Below are 23,126 nucleotides of genomic sequence, written 5' to 3'. Positions count from 1 at the left end.
ACACACCTCTGGGACTACTGCAACCCCACTTCCCACTCCCTCTTCTCACCAGTGTCTTCTGCTTGCCATCGGCATTTCATGCCAGTCACCAAGGCCTTGGCTGTGTCTTCTGTGCAGCCCCCTCAGATGCCCCTTGTTGAGGTCTGAAATCAGCCAGCAGCCGGACGCCATGTGGCCAGCGGTTCACCTCCCCGCTCCCCGGTGAAATAGGGGAGGGACAAAAAAAGGAGAATTTGTAGGTTGAATAAAAAGAACGAGTTTACTAAATATAACAAGAGAACCACAGTAGCGATAGTGAGTCCAAAAAGTAACGGGTAAAATGCAGCAGTGGCTTACCGAGCGCGGCAACAGCCCCCCACAGCAACAACACGGCCCGACGGGAAAATGGCGCGAATCCGAGCGAGAGCCCACCCACACCTATTTCCGGGCATGACATCACATGGTATGAAATACTCCATTGAAAGTTAACTCCATCCTGGTCGAAACCAGGACAGTCTCCACCCCTTATTTCATACCATTGACATTATGCTCAGGTTTCCAAATACATCTTAGGGAATCACCCCCCCCTTTTTTCCCAGGTCTCACAGATATCATTCCCTCAGTCTATGGGCCATCCTTCCACAATGTCTGCTGAGTTCATTTAGTCCATAACTTTGGGTTCCATCTGTCATGACAGTCTATAAGGCTGGAGGGATGAGGTGGAGTTGGCTCAGTCAGTGGAGCAGGAGGCTTTGGATGTGGCACGGGAATGATGCAAGGCACTAATTGCAATAACAGGGTTATTTGGCAGCCCGGTTCATTGGCTATTCTCACCTAAAATCAAATCTCCCTGAGGCACACATCGGACCTCTCTATCCCTCTGCATTACCCACCAAGTGCCCCCATGTCCTTGGGCAAAAGTAATCCCATGCATGGGTTTACCTTTACCCAATGCAGGAGTAACCCAGACGGCCTTCCCCAACATATTCCTAATGCGCACTACGGGGGCTTTATCCCCATCCACGGTATGTAGGAGATTTGATTGAGTTGGGCCAGCCTAGTTGGCAGATCCTCTGGTATTGACTAACCAGGTGGCTTTTGCTAAATGCACATCCCAGTGTTTGAAAGTTCCACCACCCATCCTTTCTGTGTTTGGTAACATGTATAGCACTAGGAGAAGATGATGGGCTTTTAAAATTCCACTTTATTAGTTATACTTCTTTATGAAAAACCTGGGGGGATAATTCTGCTCTCGTCTGCTCTTTCTCCCTGCTTCTAAGACTGTTTTCTGATTGACTTATTTCTGTGGTAAGAGACGTCTAACACAACTCTGGATTCATTAGAGGCTTTTGTGTGGATTTACCTTCAGATGCCATCAAAGTGTGCCTCTTAATCATTATTCTTGATGTGCAAACGTTTCATGCCTTTGCTTTCTGCCTAATTTGGCTCTTCACAGGAACAAGCCATACTAATGGAGAAATCCACTAATGGAGTAATCCACCAGTAAGGGGAGCATCACCTATTGTTAATGATTATTTAAAACTACGTCTTAGCAATACTCATTATCGTTACTGAGTTATTTTCCTCAGCCACTGAGTTAGTCTTTATGCATTTACAACTGATGAGTGCTAATTCTGCTTGTCAGTAAGACCATAGACATGTTCCTTGAAGTGATTGAAATCTTCAAACTTCACCTGATTTCTCATTGTTAAAAACAGATTAAACTTCCTTTTCTGAACAGCTCAGTGGAGGAGCTCTCCGCCAGGGTGAGATGAAACCAAGAGTTTAACACGGGCCCTAAATGAGACAGATGCAAAGTCTTTTTCTCACATACCTCCCATCGATTTCCATGGTTGTCAAATCAAGTTACAGCAAAGCGAAGTTATGGTATATGCATACTGATCATGTTCCTGATCTTGACTGAGTAGTGTTGGGAGACATGAGTGGCAGCAGTGACTCATCTCAGCTTAGGAAGGAAATACTCCGGCTACCTGACAGTAGCAGCTCTCAAAAGGTTTATTATTTGTACTAAAAAATCCATGTTACAAACCTCAGGGCAAGATCTTATGTAAGCATAAGGTGGTTTTATTTTGCAACGCTTCCAAGCAGATTGATTTGACCCACTCACATCTTCTCCCCCACCGACTGACAAGAACAGGGACAAGTGCACGTGGTCTGTTCAGCATCACTGGTGTGCAACACAGCAATTTTAAGCAATTCAACTGCCTTGTTTATCCGTGGCTTGAGTTTCTTAGCATTACAGGCTTTGTTGGTGGGCTAGCGGGAAAAGGAGTGACACAGGGGGTATGCTGTAGCCTTGTTGCCATCCTCCTGTTTTCAAGATGCAGAGTCCTCTGCTGGTAAGTCATCTGCGATGTGGTTTTACAAAAGTGCAGAAACAAATCTTTATAGGAACACCATGTTCCTGATTTTCACTGCTGTTAACTGTGTGTTTGGTTATCAATACAGGCCACTGAACAGGACTTCATCAACATTTTCATAGCTTGTATCATTGTGAGACACTGTCCAGATTGGAGTGCAGTGAACAAGTTGTGATCCAGCAGGATGCCATCCCTTCAACAGCCTGTACTGTTCAGGTATGTGTTTTGTAGCTGAATGCATTTGGTTGGTGTGCTCCCACAGGAAGGATGTCACAACCCCCTGGGAGCCATGTGTGACAGGGCATGGTTAGTGATCAGCTGTGTATCTGAGAGGTCTCCACATGGTGGAGTGTTCATTTTGTTTTCTTTAAGTTGTATGAAGAAATGGCAGAATTTTCCACTGAGGACCCTATGTACTCATTACATGACACTCTACATAACCTGGGCTGTAATATGTATGAAAAACTTCTTTTGTTGCATTTGTTTTGGCTTCTGAGTGTTTAGCAGTGACATATTGTTTATATTAGCAAACAACTTTATGCAAACTTGTTTCTGCTAAGGAAAGGAAAGAGATGAAGAAGAGGAAAATTCAGTCAGTTGAAACAGGATTAGGTTGCAAGTGGATGCTAATTTGCTCTTCTAGTTAGTCATGAGCTGGTTCTGATTCAAAACCCATATAAGTGCATTAGTGCAGTCAGAGTGAATATTCTTTGGTTTGCTAGTTTATGCTCATCACTGCAGGAGTGACACTGACGGTTTTGCTTCAAAGGTGGCTGACATTCAGTGAGCGACTTGTGTTCATGCTGACCCGGCTGCAAGGACTTCTGCCTCAACTTTTTCACAGAGGCTGCTGGAAATAACTCCATAGCAACTTCGGAAGTGATGGAGCAGGCTGCAGATTTCTGTAAAATAATAGAAAATCAATTTTACAGATAGGGAGATTGAAGTAAGGGAAGTTGAAAAGACCTGCTCAGGTCAGAGAGGCAGTCAGCATTGGTCTGGGAACTTTCAGCCTCACATACATGGTAGTGCCTACAGTTGAGTTGTAATAGGACAACATGCTCCAGACAGCAATGTGAGGCACAGGGCAGTGAGGTTTGAGCCTCAGTTTCCCCTGCCCCAGGTTAAGGGATCTCACCTTTAGTTCCCCTCCCAGCCATCACTTAATTTTCTAGGAAGCACAGAATGAACTAGACTCTCACATTTCCTCTGTTGCAAAGACCCTCTGGTGACTCTCTGGCCTGTGCCTGCTAGCACAGTTTCTGATCACCCCTAGAATACAAGTGATACAAACAATTTGAGTTTGAGGTCTATGTCTTTTCCAGTTCTGTTGCTACCTACAAAGAAATGTTTGAGGTGGTTTTCAAATTAATGAACCCTATGAAGCGTTCACTACTTGGATATACACGGACCAAACATCCATTTGTAACTCGATGTGTTTTCTCAAGGATACTTTGTAAAATTCTCTCTAGGTGTTTGTGCCTTCAGACTGTCCAACTCAGTGAGCTTTTTTGATGCTTTTTATGCAGTGGTAGCACAATGAGGGGTTTTTGTTTGATACCTTATTTCATTCAACTCAGTAAACATACTCCATTAAATGAAACCACATGGTAGATTCCGGAGCTGTCAGAAAAGACTACAGACCTACTTTCACAACAGCGATTTCTCAGAATTCAGGAGAGAGAGAAATAATAACCATTAACAAGAAATAAAATACTGCGCATATCTAAAAAGACATAAATATATGCTCCCTTTAACTACTGGATATTTTTATATGCAACAGAAATACTGACTCTAGGCAGCAGTGTTGTGTGGCTTTGGAAAGATTCTACATGAGCATCCTGACAGTCTACCTCAGGCCCTGTGCTGTCTCACAGTACTTACCTACCACATCCCCTGATAAGGTGGTGAAACAACCAATTCTGGAAACCATTTCCAGGCCTGTGAAGGACAAGAAAACCATCAGGAGTATTCAGCATGGATTCACCAAGGAGAAGTCACGCTTAACCAACCCGCTAACCTTCTACAATGACATGGCTGGTTTGGTAGATGAGGGGAGAGGAGTGGATATTGTCTGTCCTGATGTCAGTAAAGCTTTCTACAGTGTCTCTCAAAACATCCTCAGAAACAAGCTGTTGATGTATGGTCTGGATGAACAGATGGTGAGGAGGATTGAAAACTGGAAGGATGGCTGGGCTCAGAGGTGTGTGACCAGTCTAGCTGGAGGCCAGTAACTAGTGGTGTACCCCAGGGGTCAACACTGGGTCCGGTCCTGTTTAACATCTTCATTAATGATCTAGATGATGGGACAGAGTGCACCCTCAGCAAGCTTACAGGTGACACAAAACTGGTGTCTGGTACACCAGAAGGTTGTGCTGCCATCCAGAATGACATTGACAGGGTGGAGAAATGGGCCAACAAGAACCTCAAGCAGTTCGATATGGAAAAGTGCAAAGTCTTGCACCTCAGGAGAAACAACCTCAGGCACCAAGACATGCTGGGGCAGTCTGGCTAGAAAAGACCTCTGCAGAGAAGGCTTTGGGGTTTTGATGAACACCAAGTTCAGCATGAGCCAGTAATACACCCTTGCCACAAAGAAGGCAAACAGTGTCCTGGGCTGCATTAGGAGTGTGGCTGGCAGGTCAAGGGAAGTGATCCTTCCCCTCTGCTCAGCACTGGTGAGACCACACCTGGAATACTGTGTCCAGTGCTGGGCTCCTCCATCAAAGAGGGACGTGAACATACTGCAGAGAGTCCCAACAAAGGGCCACTGAGATGATTAAGGTACTGGAGCATCAATCTTGTGAGGAAAGGCTGAGAGAGTTGGGACTGTTCAGCTTGGAGAAGAGCAGACTCAGAGCAGGAAATGATGACTGTACATAAACATCTGATGTGGGGGGGGGGGGGGGTGAGTACAAAGAAGATGGAACCCAGCTCTTTTCAGTGGTGCCTAGTGACAGGACAAGAGGCAACAGGCATAAACTGAAACACAGGAGGTTCCCTCTGCACATGTGGAAGCACTTTTTCACTGTGAGGGGGACCAAGCACTGGCACAGGTTGCCCAGAGAGCTGGTAGAGTCTCCATCCTTGAAGATACTCAAAAGCCATCAGGACATGGTCGTGGGCAGCCAGCTGTAGGTGTCCCTACTTGAGCAGAGGGATTGGACCAAATGACCTCCAGAGGTTCCTTCCAACAACAACCACTCTGTGATTGTATCAGGAGTCCAGATCCTATTACTGGTTTTGTAGCTGTTCTCCATAGTTAAGTGATTTCTGTGCCTCAGTAATGTGGAAACACTAATATTTCCTTTGTCAACATCACAGCTGAAAAGTAATATGTATATTACAGATAGTGTAAAAGACAGGAACTAACCTCCTAAGCCTAGATCCAGCAACTGACTTCAGCAAGTGCATAACCTGAAGTACTATAGCAGTCCAGAAAAAATCATGAGAGTAGATAACATTCATCCTTCCTGAGTTGAGGAAGTATTTAAAAACTGCAACTGTGCAATAGTAAAGAAATCCCTTGCTCTAATTTTTATGATGTATATTACAACTTTCTAACATACACACCTACTTTTCTGTCAACAAAATCATAAGGATTTCAGTCCACAAACTAGTAATCTCTACCAGGTTAGATCGGTGGTGCATCTGCCCTAGTACTCTGTTTCTGATAGTAGCAGAAGGGGAAGATATTTAGGCAGAGCATGTGACCCTGCCCAGTATCTGCAGTCCATTACCCTTTGATTCCCTAAGACCCGTAGCTGTTGAACTGGGACAGAAGAAATACATGCTTGCCAAGCCTTTCTGTATCTGTTTTTAGACCTGCTGCCTGTGAATTAGCCTAATCCCTTTTTGGATGAGCTGCTACTCCCTGCCTTCACAGGCTCCTGGGATAGCAGCTTCGAGAAGACTGACACCCCCTGTGCAAAACAGTATTTTACCTTTATCTGTTTCAAATTGCTTTCTTCGTGTAGGACTCCCCATACTTCTCAGATTTCACTGAGAGGTGGAGTTTGGCATTTACCTGATCCATGTTGAAAGAACGCAGCGGGAGCCCAGCCATCATTTAATGCACAAAGGCTCAACTTTATTAGTACTCACACTTCTTTTATATCTACAATAATTAGTTCATACATATTGCAAAAAGCGAGCTCCTTATAGGTTGCTGAGGTTAGATACCTTGGTTGCTAAGGTTAAATACCAATCCCACCCCTTATGATTTCTGCAAGGCCTTCTACATAGTCTTGCTTCTGTTCTTTGTTCTTCTTTGATACTTTTCGGTATTTTCCCATCACGTCGCCGTTGTCAGCAGTTCCTCGGTGCTGTGCCCTTTCTCACGTAGCCAGTTGTTAGCAAACTGCTCCACAGATCCACAGACCTTTCCCGCCGTTTTTCAGCAGGAGTACAAGAATCCCTGAATGTGGTATATTTTTTGATCTATTTTCTCTGCTCCATAGTTAAAATTAGTTGTACGTTTCTTATTAGAGAACAGCCCACGTGAAAAAAACCCCTCTTGCATTTACATGCAAGTAATGCACCACTCCAGACCAAATCCTGTACGGCCTCTTCTCTTGGGGGCTCCAGGACTAATTGTCTTAGGCAGCCGTCATTTATTGCACCTAGAGATGTTCTCTCTGCACTTCATTCTTCAGAAGTCATTGATCCAGTAGTAGATGGAGCTGAAGATGGACCAAAAGAACAAGCTCTGACCCTGGAGCCTCACATCTAGACATTGCACAATGCCTGCTGCCTTTGAGCCCAGCAGCAGGTTGTACTTTAATTTCACAAGCCCAGTTACCCAGCTCTAATAAGAGAACCTCCTGCCAGCACCAGCTGCTTCTTGCTGTCCCTTGCACTCTCTGCTGCCTCCAAGGTGCACTGTGGTCCCAGCTGGAGGATGGGTCTCACCTAGGAAACTCAGGCAGTCCGAGGAGGGCAAAGTCTGCAGAGGATCTTTGAGGCTGGATTTCCTTTTCTTCTTTATGTGTGAAAAGTGCAGAAAAGTGTAGAAAAGTGCAAAGCAATCACCTCTCAACAGGAGTCTTACAGCTCAGCCACAAGGCAGGCAAAAGTTCGGGCAATGGAGTTTGGAAACACCCAAGCCAAATTCAACATATACCCCAGTCCTGAGGGTGTCCAAGTCTGGGTGTTTAATGTCTCCAAGTCTGGGTGTTTAATGTCTTTGCATCAACCTGCAGACAGGCTACATCATGCAAAAACTGTCCTTCAACTGTAAGATCTTTTTGGTGCATTCTGAGATCCAGGGCTTGTCTCGGCATTGCCCCTACTCTTGTGGAAGTTAGAGACAAGGAACAGCACCTGCTATAGAGCTTCCTTGGTTTCAGGCAAAACCAATTGTGAGGACAGCCCCGAAACACCTCTCAAAGCAAGCACAGAGGATCTAATCTGTGTGCAGAGCTGTGATGGGGCTGCACAGCACCAAATAGGTACCTGGGTGCACCTGGGGCTGTGATGGCTCTGAGTCTTTCAGAATTCCCTCGTTTCCCCTTTATCTTCTATCACTGACTTGTTTCAGATCTGCTGAGGGTTTTCCTTTTGTCTGCTACCTGAGGAACATTCACTGAGACTTGACAGCTTTTATTTTATGGCAGGCCTTTCATTTGCTGTTGAGTGCTGAAGGCACCCCCTGTGGTTGCTGGAGGATGTCCCCTGAGCTCTTCTGGAATACATGCTCATTTCGTGGTTGATGCATCTGCAGGAGTTGAGATTTAGTGATCCAGGTAGTCCATGTTTCTTTGTTGCCATGTTCCGAGGAGTTCAGTGACCGTGGATGGCCCTGTGTGCCATGACAAGTGTCCTTGAGGGATCAGGACCCGCAGAGGAGGAGGCACATCCAGATGGTCCAAGTGCCAGGCTAGCCCTGATCTCCTGGTGGTTTTGTTATGACTTCAGAACTACTTTTTGTCTAAGCTTACTGGGAATTTGGGCTATGTCAGTATGCGCCATAGGTATCACAAGGGTGGAGGGGTTTATCGTTATCATCATATGGCAAAAGCTCTTCTGGGCTTCCTCTATCTAAACATCCCAAGTCAGTGAGAGTGTCAAACGACAGTTTATATTCACCAAGCACAGATCTCCTTACTACAGTTCAGTGTTTGGTTTGGCAGTAAATGGAAATCACAGGAAGAAATAAAGTTCCTGCAGTGATTTCAGGCTGCTGAAATTCTCAAATTACACAAGACATCTCAGCCTTGACATTTTTGAATACCTTCCACTGCAGAACCTGGGTCCTGCCACCCATAGGCATTGGTTTTCTTTATGCATTTGTAAACAAGGTACGTTACCAATGCGTTTATTAGCACTCGCTGCTTTGAACCCGTCATCCTCACCTGTATGAAACATTGCCTGTATGACTTTCACAACTTCAATATTTCTATTTAGTTTGTGAAATTAATTGGATTCTTTTATCACACACTAGTGTCAGGATTTATAGCACCTCCTGTGACCAGCAGGTCAAGAGAGGTGATTCTCGCCCTCTGCTCCGCTCTCATGAGACCCCACCTGCAGTGCTGCGTTCAGCTCTGGGGTACCAACATCAGAAGGACATGGACCTGCTTGAGTGGGTCCAGAGGAGGCCACGAAGGTGACCAGGGGGCTGGAGCACCTCCCTTGTGAGGACAGGCTGAGAGAGTTGGGGGTGTTCGTCTGGAGAAGAGAAGGCTCCGGGGAGACCTTAGAGTGGCCTCCCAGGACTTAAAGGGGGCTACAGGAAAGATGGGGAGGGACTCTCTATCAGGGAGTGTAGGGATAGGACAAGGGGTAACAGTTTTAAACTGAAGATTTAGGTTAGATGCAGGGAAAAAGTTATTCACTGTGAGGATGGTGAGACACTGGAACAGGTTTCCCAGAGAAGCTGTGGCTGCCCCCTCCCTGGCAGTGTTCAAGGCCAGGTTGGATGGGGCTCTGAGCAACCTGGTCTGGTGGAAGGGGTCCTTGCCCATGGCAGAGGGTTGGAACTAGGCGATCTTTAAGGTCCCTTCCAACCCAAACCGTTCTATGATTCTATGAAGGTTCAGTCCTACAGAGATGAGCAGAAGGTAGGCGGAAGTGTCTCTGTCTTGACGTTCATGAAGTGTATTGATTTACACTTGCAGACATGTGCCATTCATCCTACATCTTTATCTCAGTAAATTCAATGTACTTCTTTCTTCACTCTCTTCTCCAAGCAAGTGCATCAGTAAAATCACTGCTTCCAGCCCAGTGTGCAGAAGCAATCCTATTTTATAGCAGTCCTGCATGTGCACAAGGTCATGAGAAAATGTTATGGAAGGGAAACAGATTTTCCAGGCCCAACCCTACAGAGTGCTGTGGGCTTCCAGGACACCCAAAAGTGTTTTCCTCTTCCATTGACTGCAGTGGGTGTAGGACTTTTGGCAGCCTAGAGCCTCAACTTTCAAGGCTTTGGGTTTTACAGTATAACTAAGGGGAGCTTTCAGTTTTTGATTATTCTTATGTACGAGTATGGTAATCTGTAAGAAGGTGTTTTCCAAAATGAAATTCTGGCAAGACAAAACTTCATTTCGATACCTTGATTCAGACATCTTGTCATGTGTTCTGTTCCAGTGTATTGTAAAGAACAACACTTTATAATGGAAACTGAATTACAATGTTTTGACTGGCATGCTTTTTCCAGTGCTTTTAAATGTCATGTTTGTATTTTGAAATGCCATTCCAGGGTTGTATCTGTGGGATTAAAGGCCGGTTTGATGTGAGGCAGAGTATTTCACAGGTCCCAGCACCTCCTGGTTGTTACCATACTCTATTTTTCAGGTTTCCTTTCCATAACAGCCTACTGTTCTTCCAACCACCATCCACCCTTTGACAAATGGTCCTTCTAATTTCCCTTGGGGCAATTTTCATTGAATTCCTCATTATGGGTGTGCCAGCATGCACTAGAGAGATGGTGTGAATTACAGCTGCTATTTGCAGATTGTGCTGTGGACCCGTGCTGGGGGGCAGCAGCCACCAAAGGCCACCCACACCTCAGGAGAGGGAGTACCTCTTGCCCATGGGGACCAAGCTGGGCACTCCTCAAGCCTCCTAGTCCCGGCACACGGGCTCCTCTCCCCGCTCTTTCCTCTCTTTCTTTCTGCCTTCCTTCCCCCCTTCAGTCCTTCCTTCCTTCCCTTTCTTCCTCCCTCACTTTTCCTTCTTCTCTTCCCCCCTTCTTTCTGCCTCTGTTTCCCCCTTTTTTTTGTCCCTATTGAGGTACTTCTTGACACCCAGTGGTATTGTATTCTCTGAACACCAGAGCAAAAGGCAGGAAAATTTCTTCATGGAAACGGTTATCAAGCATTGGAACAGGCTGCCCAGGGGAGTGGTTGAGTCACCATCCCTGCCGGTATTTAAAAGACATGTAGATGTGGCAGTTAGGGACATGGTAATGGTGGACTTGGCAGTGCTAGGTTTAAGGTTGCTCAATAGCCCTAAAGGTCTTTTCCAACCTAAATGACTCCATGATTCTATGATTCTATGGTTCCAAGCTCTCTACAAATTGAATTGCCACATTTGTGAAGGATCAGGTAGGAGAGGGGAATGCACAGTTGCAAAGGAGTAGCCTTGTCTTTCTTAGAGATTTAAACCTGACAGAGACAAGTAGGAGAACCAAGTATGACAGGGCTCTGTATATAATGTACCTCGTGGAAATGTAAATCTCCTTAGACAAACGCATCTCATCCTGCTTGTAAACAAGAGGTGGTTGGACAGGACAAGCCGGGGTCAGCCAGTCCGACTGCCAGTGGCACAAGAGATCCTCATCTCCAAGAATGCTCAGATACATCCCTGATACAAGGAGACAGATGATTTGGCTTTTTCCAACCTTTTTCTCCCCTAAGGAGCCAGAACCCTTCTAGGGATCCATAAAAGATCCTGCCCTAATAATGACAACAATCAGGGCACAGGGACAGGCCAGGTGACAGTTTTGGTGCTGTCCTCGTCACTGAAGGGGGTCAGTGCAGGGAGAGAGCTGAGAAGGTGAGAAAACGTTCAGACCTACCCCCCCACCACCAGAGAACCAGAGATACAGCGCTCACTCACCGAAGCAGCAGGAGCTTTGTTTTAGAAGTTTCAGTTCATGCTGAATACGAACTAACCAACCTGCTCAGCCAGCACAGACTGAGATCAGGTATTTAAGGCTTAAGAAGGTGGGGTTGTTCAAACTCCCGTGATGTGCCCAGGGATTTCTCCCTAGGAGATATTCCTGTGGAGATGGTAAAAGAGAGGTAGGGAAACTCTCCTATTGCTTAAAAAGGCCCCTTCTCTCCCACCCTGGTTTCAAGCCATAGTTCACTTGATTGCTTCCCACTAATTGTACTACAGCAACCCAAGGAGAGCTGGCTGGTGTGATTTACAGCTCCCTGCAAACTGCAGGCAAAGCGGCTTTGGGAGTATGGCAAGAAGAAGAGCAGAGAGACCTGCTCTTGCTCGGGTGGCCCAGCCAGTGTCCCACACCAGCACAGGGGGGATGACTGCAGCTCCATGACAGGATGGGTGTGCTCCACATTTTTGATGGGTTTGCCCCAAATGGTGTTTGTGCACCTATTCTTCCATTCTCTGTCCATCCTCAACATTATTTTGGAATGGGATGAGAGCAATAGGCACCTTTAATGAACTCGCTGAGCTAATGACTACACCATTAACATGTTGGTGTATCTGAAGATACAGCTAATACTGGAAAAGGAAACTCAAGTTCAAAGAGGATTTGCTTTTTAAACAGTCCACATAAATTTAGGATCTGTACCATTCATACACATTTTTATTGATTCAAACCATTGTGGAGCTTGAATGATCAGGAAGGGGCTTTCATTTGGTCATCAATGAAGGTGTAAATGCCTGAAGCTTGCTAGCAAAGGACCCTTCAAATTCTTAAGTCTTCCTATGGTTAGGACAACTTTTCAACAAAATTATGGAAGACAGAAGGAAAAGCCAAATGTTGCTGCACACCCAGAGCCATGGGGACCATTAGTAAATTTTCAGTTGTACTTTATTCAGAGGACTAGATGCTGTAATTTTGTATATATCCTTGTCATTTGAGAGATGTTCTCAGGACACAAGCCTGTCCTTGTAAACATGCAGATGAAAGAACTGTTGCAAAAACAAATTGCAGAGAGAACTCCTTCCCCTACCACTAGATAGCAACAAGAGAAGCCATTTTACTGGGCAAGTAATACAGAAAAATTGTGCAGCCCTACAACTACAACCAAAGTGTCCTTGTGTCTATCACCCCCAATCCAGTGGGGCTGTAGAGAGGAAAAACTCTAATTTTAAAACCAAATCAGAAAAAAAAAATGGTGCAGAGACTGGCCTGAGATATCTGGATGTGTTTGTCTCTCCACTGACGTAGACGACAAGCATTGTGAATAGAAAACATGAGCTGCCAACTCACGAGATTTTAATGGGCAGACCCACGTGACTGACTCACACAGCACCCTTTCCTCTCACACAGTCAAAACTAACAGATAATGCTCTTCTAAAATAACAAAGAAGTGCTTGGCCTAATGACTCTCACCCTGGGCTGGCCACTGACCAACCAGGTCCTGCCTGCAAATCCCGGCATTGCCCAGGCAAAGGCTGCCAGGCGGGGGAGGCGTCATCCAGCTGCAGGCAGGCCACACTGCCTGCTCCCACCACGCGCCCCTCACAGGAGACCTCTGCAAGGTGTTGGGAGTGAGGCTGAGACACAGTCATGGGCACGCGTTGCAGGAGACCAACCTGGAGTAACATGGAAATGTCGAAGACAACAACAAGAAACGGTATTTTCATTTTAATCCTGATGCCGGGTGCCTGAAAGGGCAGAAGACCCGAGGTGACATCACCAAGTGGTGGAGGCCGACGTCACCAAGCGGTGGACTGTGATGTCAGCGAGTCACAGACTGTGACCTCACGTCCCTCTCTGCTTCTCTTCAGCTGGCAGCAGAGCCCGGCCCAGTCTGGCTCATGCCTGGACTCCTGCCGAGCGTGCCTGCAAGGTCTGGAGGGTCGAGCGAGGCTGCTCCCGGTGCTGGGTGGTGCTTTGGGGGCTGCCGTCAGCATCTCTCGGTGCCCATCCCGGAGCCATCCCCTGGGTTTCCCCAGCCTTGCCTGGGTCAGGCAGCTGGGCACCACTGGGTGCTTGTGGCAGTGGAGGTGAGCTGTGCAGGGAAGCGTCCCCCGGGGTGGGCGAAGGGGGTCGGGAAGCTGGAGGGTGTCCTTCGTGAGGGGCCTGGGCATTTCTTCCTCCCCTCCATTCCCCTCTCCTCTGCGGGACAGCGAGTGACCGGGGCCTCTCTGCATTTTGCAGCCAGCGTGTGACGCCAGCAAGGGGAAGCAGCTCCTCATCCTCGGCTCTCCCCATCCCGCCGCAGAGCACGGACATGGCCGCTGGGAGAGAGTTGATCTGCCCCATCTGCCAGGATGCTCTGAAGGACGTCACCTTTGTGCAGCCATGCCAACACCAGTTCTGCCTGGGCTGCGTCCTGCGGTGGGCAAAAAGGACATCGAGCTGCCCACTCTGCAGAGGCCTGATGGAGAAGGTCAGGTTTTCTGTGAGGGGAAGAGATGACTACCTAGAGCAGGTCATCACGCCCACCGCACAGCCATCAGTGATCAGCAGCCAGGCAGGCAGAGCTCCCGGCCACGTGGCAAACGGCAGCCCCCATCGCCCTGCGGCATCCCCTCCGTCCTCTCCGCAGGGAAGGCCGTTCCTGGAAGAGCAGGGGGCTGTGGGGACAGACGAGAGGGCTACTGTGGCTGGCGTCCTGCCTGAGGTCTGGACATTGCTTTTCCAAGAAAACCGTCATCTTCTTTCCCCTGCACTGCCCTGGCTGCGCCAGGAGCTGGAGAGAATCTATGAGGAACAGTGGTGGCTGGCAGTGACAACAGAAAAGCTGGTCCTGCACGCCCTGTGTATCTGCGGTCTGGATGAAGATCCCATTGTCCAGCTGCTGCAGAACAGCCTCCAGGAACACACGGCACCGCTGGTGCACGGCCTCATCGATGTCATCGTGCACCAGTGCAGCCATGATGCCTGGAGGATGCTGATCTCCTACGCTGCCCCGCATCCAGCCCCAGCCCCACCACCTCCCGGGAGGTGTCTCCTGACTCCAGCCCAACCTCCCCCAGCATCCCTGGAATCTCTGAAGGGGAGGAGGAAGCCAGCACCTTGGAAGCTGCCCTCCACGGGGGTCCCAGCCACCCTCCATCTGCTCCTGTTCCGGCACAGCAGGAGCAGCCCCAGGAGGAGCTGGTGCACGTGGCAGTGGCAGAACCCTCTGCCCAGGGCTGCAGCCACAGCCCCTCCTTCCCCGACCACGGCAGGGACCACTCAACTGGGGGGTCCAGGCGCCCCCCGAAGAGGAGGGCCCCCGGGCCCCCAGGACTCTCCACAGCCCTGCAAAAAGCCGCCCCGCCGGCAGCACTAGCAGGGCTGCAGCAAGTCTTTTTTCAAGGAAAAGGCAATAAATTGCTATTTCTCTGACCCCATCTCTGGGTGCTGCTTTCTCCCCCTTCTCCTGGTGCCTCTCCCTGTCCCACCTGCCCCACTCTGGGTGACACCCACCTGATGGGGGTCACGGCCATGGGCCTCCGGAGCCCCAGGGCCATGTCTGTAGTGCCTCCTCGCACAGGAGAGAGGTGAGAACTCTTGCCAAAGACAAGAGGTAATCACTCAAAATCTCATCACATTTAAGATGCATTTGGGTTTCCTTCCTTGTTAAATTTGCAGTGTAAGGTTTCCCACACAAAATTTCAAATGGTAGAACTCCTTCTCTAACTCTAGGAGTTATTCTAATTCTTAATAATGGTAGAGGCAAAACCTATGTCCACTTCATCTGGGTTCCCTGACACAATTTTCCAGTCTGCCTCTTTGTTGTCTGATTCATCCTCTCTACTTTTCCGCTAGACTGCAGCCTGCATGGAGTGTGCAAATCCCCCCTAATCTGTAAAAATCTTGACACTTCTTGAACTATTTCTGCAACAATCTGAAGAGAATCCTTCTGTTACCCTAAACGTCAGTCGAATTTCTTTTAATAAAATTTTTGCCACCTCTCTTGCTTTATTGTTGCCACATGAGAAAGCTTCAGGCCATCCTGAAAAAGCATCAACAGTTACCAACAAATACGTATATCCATTTCAATTAGGTATTTTGGAAAAATCAGTTTGCCAGCATTCCCCAGGCATAAAATCTCTTCACCTCTCTGGGAGGGGATCTCCTTTGCATCTTAGGATTATTTTTGACACAAATTTCACATCGTTGTGTAACACTTTTGGCAATCATATTGATTCCTACAGCATATGCCTTTACAGCTTCACTTAAAGCTTCAGCTCCCATAGGTGTACTCTTACGGGTTCTCTCCATTAACTCCCTCATTATTTGTGGACTTACCACACATTGTCCAGGCGGGGTTACTCACCATCCTTTGGCAGTGTTTATGCATTTTAATGGTTCGGCCAACTTGTTTTCTTTTTTCTGTCTATTTAGGGGCGTTGATTTTTAAAGTTCTTTAAAAAAAGCAATTCTTTTTGCAGCCTCATCTGCTTTTCTATTTCCTATAATCACATCAGTTTGTCCGGATCAATGTGCTTTGCAGTGTATCACTGCTCTTTCTTTAGGTTTATTAATGGCCTCAAGTAATTTCATAATTTCTTCACTGTATTTTATAGGATACCCCTGCAAAGATAACAACCCGCTTTCTCTAAATTGCACCATGAGCTTGTATTTTGAGTCAGTATAGACATTAGCCCACTTTCCTTCTGATAATTCCAGAGCTTGAGTTAAAAAGCAATTAATTCAGCTTTCTGATAGGATGTGCTTACTGGCAGTGCTTGTGTCTCTATTTCTTCTTTTGGGGTGACAACGGCATATCCAACCTTCCGTTCTCCTTTCACAATGGAGCTGCTTCCATCAGTAAACAGCTCCCAGCTGGGATTCTGTAAAGGAGTATCCTTCAGGTCTGAATGACTGGAGTATACCTGTTCAATAGTCTGTAAACAATCGTGCCAATTCTTCTTTCTTATCCAAAGGTAACAACGATGCACTGGATACTTTCATTGCTGTATCCTCTTGCTGCAGCAGTACTGCTTGGTATTAATAGCACCATCCTGCTCAGGGATAACCAGTGGTGTCCTTTCTGTCCAGTACTGCTGCAACAGTATGTGGCACATAAACAGTAATTTTCTGTCCCAAGGTCAATTTTCGTGCCTCTTATATGAACAATACAGCAGCTGCCACTGCTCTCAGACATCCTGGCCATCCAGAGCCTACCTTGTCCAACTGTTTTGAAAAGTAAGCTACTGGTTTTCTCCAATCCCCCAACATTTGTACAAGCACTCCCAGTTCCTGATGTCCTCTCTCATGCACGTAAAGTTTAAAAGGTTTTGTTAAATTTGGGAGACCTAAGGCAGGAGCACTCATGACAGTAATTTTTATTCCATCAAATCTTTTTGGGCATTCTGGAGTCCATTCCAGTAACTCTCCTGATCCTTTGACAGCTTCATACAAAGGTTTGGCCATCCATCCAAAATTAGGTATCCACAGATGACACCATCTGCCCATCCCTAGAAATCACCTGAGTTCTCTTTTTGATTTGGGGGCAGTGATTTGACAAATTGCCTCCTTTCTTTCGACTCCTAGTTTTCTTTCTCCTTGGGATATCTCAAATTCAAGATAAATCACATTTTTCTGCATAATTTCTGCTTTCGTTTGTGACACTCTGGATGCTGCTAACCCCGGAAAGTTCAGTAGACTGATAGTTGTCTCTTTACATTCTTCAGGTGTGTCTGCCCCCAACAAGATACCATCTACATATTGTAACAAGGTAGTTGTAGTCTTCTTATGTTGCCATTGCTCTGCTTCTTTTGCCAGTACATTACCAAAGGTTGTAGGACTGTTCTTGAATCCTTGAGGAAGTACTGTCCAGCACAGCTGCATTTTGCGTCCTACTGGAGGGCTTTCCCATTCAAAGGCAAACAGTTTCTGACTAAGTTCTTCCAGTGGAATGCAGAAGAAGGCATCTTTTAAGTCCATTAAACATCTGAATCAACTATCGTTGTTAACAAAGTGTAAGGGTTGGGAGCCTCTGGATGTTTATCAGTCACTATTTAATTAATAGCTCTCAGATCTTTTACTAAATGGTATTCCCGTGAATGTGGCTGTTTAACAGGCAAAATCAGAGTATTATATTCAGATTGACACTCTCACAACAGTCCCTCAGCCTCTCAGTCTCCTCCTGAGCTTTTTCCAGCACTGTTCTCTTTCCCTCAGGCAGAACCAAAGTGTTTAGCAACACCTGCACATCATTCCAATCTGGATTATGGTTTGCAACTATCATACATTTTCTCCAGATTTTCTCAATATGACCCATCAGACTCCTTCCAGTTCATTAAATCTGAGGTTGAAGAAGGAGCTTTCACATATACAGGTGTTCCATCTGATCCTACTGCCTGGCGCAGTGGAGCCTGAATCACAGGATTCTGTTGCGCCTGAGTTCTGCCTGCAGTGGGGTTAAATACTTCAGTTCCCCTTTTCCTTGCTTTCAACAACACTATCCTGATCTTTACCTAGGGAAACCAACAACTGCACATCATCTTTTTTATCCTCCGTTTTCAAATATTTTTTTCCAATACGACAAGCAGAGCGACATCAAGGCAATCCTTTCTATCCTCCATTGTTATTAATAAATTTGAATCTGATACCAACAGTTTACATTTTTTTCTTGTTTCATGACCGTTTCTTACAGTAAGGAACAAATCCACCTATGGGATTTCATCCCATTTATCCAGCCTTCTGCAAAACATGAGTTACAAAACTGTGTTTTTTTCAAAGTCCCCATCTCTGGCCATTTTTCCTCATCCTCCAATTTATACTTTGGCCGTCACTGAGTGTACTATTCCTTTAATTTTCCCCTTATAAGGGGACCTCCACCGAACTTATTCCAGTGTTTTCAGGATGCATCCTAATGGGGAGCAAGGGGAAACCTCCACAGATTGTCCTGGCCCTTGTCCTGCTCCCATATTGTTACTTGAAAACAACATTCTCTCCAACCACGCTTTCATGCACTCAAGTCATCACTGTCCAAATGTGCACAAAGCTTATAAAACACTTTCACCTATTGTTACCATACTCCATGCAATGTCTCTTTATCATGTGTTGCACCTTTGATTCGCTTACCTGCTCTGGATGAGGACATTATTCATGGAGACTCTGAACAATAGGTAGGTTCGCACTGGAATCTGGGGAGCAGCTTCTCCCCACCAGCATCCGGCAAGACGGTCTGGGCCAGGCTTCGCAGCTGTCCCATCTGGGGTGCCAGAAAACTCCAGGTGCTATCTCCCTTTTCAATGTGATTAAAAACAAGGTGTTGATAACTTGCTTTAAAGAAAGACCTGTGTGAACTGACTAATGTGAAGTTCACTTTGCGCTATTAGTTCTCACTATTTTTAAGGCTTTTTTAATTGTAACTTTATTATCGAACTAGTCTTACAGAAATTCCAAAGCAGTACAGGCTCATGTTTAAAACTATTTGACCTAAACTCCCCATACCTGTAGAAATAGTGATAAGAATTAGTTTTTCATAGTCTTTACTCTTCTGGAATATTGATTCAGTGATATTTTCCATCATTCTGCTTATCCAAATGGTGCTGAAGGAGCAAAGACTGTGGGATCAGTTTCTTATGCTTTTCTGGGCTCAGAGTGACAGAGTTTGATAAAGGGTTAACATGTCTTTGTGAACTCTGACAGTCTCTGCCCCTCCATTCCTCCCCTGCATTTGTGGGAAGATATAAGCTCCTTCTCAAATAACTTAATATGCCTATAAACATTAAACAACACTTTGTAGAGCCCTTGAAAAAAGACTTGCTGCAGCCCTGCTAGTGCTGCCGGCGAGGCGGTCTCTAGCTTCTTCACCATCTAATGTCTTCACAAGGCTCTTCATGGCCTCTTGCAGCGCTGGGGAGAGTCTTGGGACTGTATAAATCAGCCTCTCCACACAGGTAGTGGCTGCAGCAGCAGACAAGCATTCAACCTGTTTTTTTTTTTTCTCTTTTGGGTCCAGAATTCCATCCGGAACAACCTCTCCTTGAACAAGTGCTTCATCAGGGTGCCTCGGGAGAAGGGCATGCCAGGGAAAGGTGGGTTTTGGAAGCTTGACCCCCAATACGCCAACCGGCTCAAGAACGGTGTCTCCAAAAAGCGGAGAATGACCCCAGTGCAGATCCACCCGGCCTTCACCAAAAGAGCCCAGCAAGAAGCACAGTGCGTCACCAGCCCAGCTGCTTCGGCTTCCACCTCCAATAACATCCTCAACATCAATGTGGAGTTGTGGCAGCTGCTGGAAGAGTTTGAAGAAGTCACCGGCAACCTGAACTCCAATCCAGCAGGGCACAAGCGCAAGCAGGCCTCGCTCAAGCAAATGGCTAAGGGGCCTCAGCTTTCCAACCCTGCCTTGCTGAGCCAGGATGAGCAGACTGAGCTGGGATCACTGGAAGGGCACTTGGACTGGGAAGCCATCTTTGACACCAGCCTGACGGGAGAATTCTCCAGCCTGAAGGGAGAAGTCTCCATTTTGAGGATCTGGAGCTCACGCCTGCCAACAACCCACAACAGGCAACCTGGACTTGACAGGAGACGGGCAGCACATGGACTGTCCCCAGGGGCAGGGGCAGGTCCTCACCGAATCCAACCAGAACAACCTGGACTTTGAAACCTGGACGGCCACTTCCCTCCTACAGCATCCCTGCGATGAAGAGACAGAAGATGACGTCTCCCACTCTCTCAACATGGAGCAGTTTTTTGACCCCAGTGATGCCTCTTTGTCAGCAGATGGAAGTGACTGGAGCAGTCTGGCATCTCTCATAGAAGAGGCCAGACACCCTTCAAAGCCCACACAGACTTTAGTAGGACGCTCCCCCCGTGCTGCTGGGACTCCCAAGGGACAAGATTTTCTAGAGACAGAGATATCTACATTGACTTTGACCAGCTGTATTGTAAGATTATTTACAGAAACACCAGGTGCAATAAATGACGGCTGCTAAGACAACTAGTCTTGCCATTGACATTACCGTGGCAGAGACCAGAGGTCATGCGCAGAAAGCAGTTCTAGCATCATCCACAAGGTTACGTGTTCAGCACTTGGTACTCTGTGCTAGGCTCCCCACAAACCATCAGGTAAGAAAGGGAAATTCAGCACTCTTCTTTCTATTTTGCCAGTGTGCAATATTTTCTTAAATTACATTGTGTGTAATTAAATTACATTGTGTGTAATTATTGAGCATGTATGTTCTTGTTAAGAGGCTTTGGGAAGTAGATATTTATGTGCCACCTGCAAACATATTTTAGCAAGCTGCAGGTTTCTACAGAGATATGTGCCTTTATTGCCAGCCTAGGAGTGGAATATTTAGCACCAGCTAGAGTGAATAGTGCAAAGAGGCTGTAGATATGTAGTCACTTAGGAATGTAAAATACTTAGAGTCAGTATGATTCACAGGGTTCTGGGAATCTTTGATCTGCAGAATTGAAGGAGCCACAAACGAGTGAGTATACTGGGACAAAAAACACTTCTGGCAGTTCCTAACCCAGTGTGTTCCTTAAAGTCACACGGTTTCCACTTCTCATTTTGTGTTGCTTAGATTTACCTCAGAGACATATAGCAAGAATAATAACCAATCATCTGTTTTTTCTTCTCAATTCTAACTGACGTGCAAACACTCACCACAAATTTTCCAGTTTTTCCCACCATTACAGCTCACAAAAAGGCATGAAACGTACATAAAGGCCAGCATTGCAGGATTTTTCTTTTTTTTCCTCACTAACATCGCTGATGGAAGAAGAAAGTTGGCTCCCTAGGAATTACCTAGAGGCTTGTCCAGTAATATTTCCAGGCTAGTGGAAGCCATGAAGTTATATTCATCCTTAGAGAAGAAGAATGCAGTGATTAAACGGGATGAGAGTTTCAGTGATTTTTAAAGAAGCCTATTTAACAGATCTTGGATTTGGGTTTGATATTATGGCAATGCATGTGTATTACACTGATGGAGGTAAAAAGCTACGTGGCTCTTATGGGATGGAGGTGCAGAGGTCTAAATTGGAGAAAAGGGAGTGTGCATTGTAACGTATACAGTAGTGACCTGCATGGTCAATTTCAGGGCACTGGTGTATGTTCTTTGCATTCTAAATTACATAACTGACTTGGAAAACCAGAGTCAACAATCTGCCCAAAATTCCTTTATTCTGAAGATCACCTGTGCAGCTGATGAAAGCATGTGTTTCCAAAGGAAAATTATTCTTTTTGTTTTCTAAGCACAGAGTACAGTAAGTGGTAATGAGCATGTGCACACTAAACAGCTGATTTAATTAAGCTTCCATAAGCATAATGCAGGATGAATTCAAGGATAGTCAGCATTACCTCTGGCTGATTTCAGCTATGTTGCACAAGATTAAAAGGACTTGATGTTTTCAATAGCAAGACATCTTAGGCCACAATTTCAGCACTGTTACTGAAAAAAGGTAGTATCTGTCCTCTCCTCCCTTTTTTCCAAGCTGGCCTTTCATCTCAGTCTTTTGCTCTCTGCCACTTCATTTGTGCAGCTGTGTCTTGAAAGGGTTAAGGGAGTTAATCTAGAGAAAAAGTAATCTAGAATTGTCTAATTTCAGAAAGCTTTCTTTTACTCATTTGTCTTTTTTAATGACAGCAAGACCTTAAAAAGGCATTGTCAAATGCAAGAATGTTCTTCCCCTAAGTTTAGGCATAAATGCTGCCTCTTACACCAAAGGCATTGGATTTTGGCTCTTTCTGAAAGCAAAGCAGATTCCTGTCTATATTCCAGGACATTTGTATGGCATTGTATTAGGAAAACTACTGCTTAAATCACCAGTTGGCTTCCCATCCTACTTTACTTCATATTATGTTAGCTTGTCAGCAGTTGGCTTTTCCTCCTACCAGAGTTTCTAGAAGTTTCAACACATCAACACTGCAAACTGCTCCGAATTACACTTCATAGTAGGCAGCTCAGTTTCCTTCAATACAGAGCAACAGTGCCCTGCTGTCAGCATCTGTGCTGGATTCCTCCCAGAAGGAAGTTGCTGCGTCCGTGTGTGCGTGGTCGTGGTGCTGTATGTGATGTGCGCTTCACGGCAGTTGTGCTGTAGTTCATCATTTGCCTGAGATCTGATAATCTCATGAGATTTTCTATAGAATTAGTCTGGGTTTAATTCATATCCTATTCTGAGGCGTTTCAGCTGCCTTATGGTAATTACAAAAACAATAACATATTTCTCTCAGGTTTCTAACTGTTGTTAAAATGTATTTGAGCATTATTACAGTTTAAAACAGAAAGCGAAAAACCTGCAAGATACATTTTCTGTTCTTTAGGGGAAGCAGAAAGGAAAATAACCTTATCCATGTTTCCTTGCAGTTCTTCCCCTTGAATATAGAATGATACGGTGCAACAGCAGATAATTATGGAAGTGGCATTTGATAGTGCCACCTATTGCTAGAAAAGCAGAACTAAAATGAGTATTTTTTTTAATGTGTATGTCTAAATTCGCAGAAAAAATGAAGTGTACCTGTTCATCTTTTAATTATTCCAAGGTCATTTTAGCTCTGTGAATATCAGTTTGACCTTGGTTTTATGGCTACATTTAAAAAAAGTGACTTATCGTACAGTAGCATCGGAGATGGTACAGTTGCATCAGAGATCCAGAAAGCTTGCAACTATTGGCATGTGGTTGAATGCCGGTGGCTGTATTTTGGCTAAGCCTACTAAGCCTGA

At 45.9% G+C, this 23,126-nt stretch overlaps 1 protein-coding gene across 1 annotated transcript; it reads left to right on the top strand.

Annotated features, from left to right (window-relative positions):
• Positions 1 to 384: 384 nt before the first annotated feature.
• LOC141937925 (forkhead box protein J1-B-like) lies at positions 385 to 20,390 on the top strand. The gene is given in 6 exon segments (XM_074856263.1): positions 385 to 442; positions 2,322 to 2,339; positions 2,461 to 2,576; positions 19,412 to 19,918; positions 19,921 to 19,945; positions 19,948 to 20,390. Coding segments are annotated over 6 exon segments (1,167 nt in total).
• Positions 20,391 to 23,126: the final 2,736 nt, after the last annotated feature.

Source organism: Strix uralensis, chromosome Z (genome assembly GCF_047716275.1).
Source record: "Strix uralensis isolate ZFMK-TIS-50842 chromosome Z, bStrUra1, whole genome shotgun sequence".
In the NCBI taxonomy this organism is placed as follows: Eukaryota; Metazoa; Chordata; class Aves; order Strigiformes; family Strigidae; genus Strix; species Strix uralensis.
This window is presented reverse-complemented; position numbering and strand designations above follow the sequence as displayed.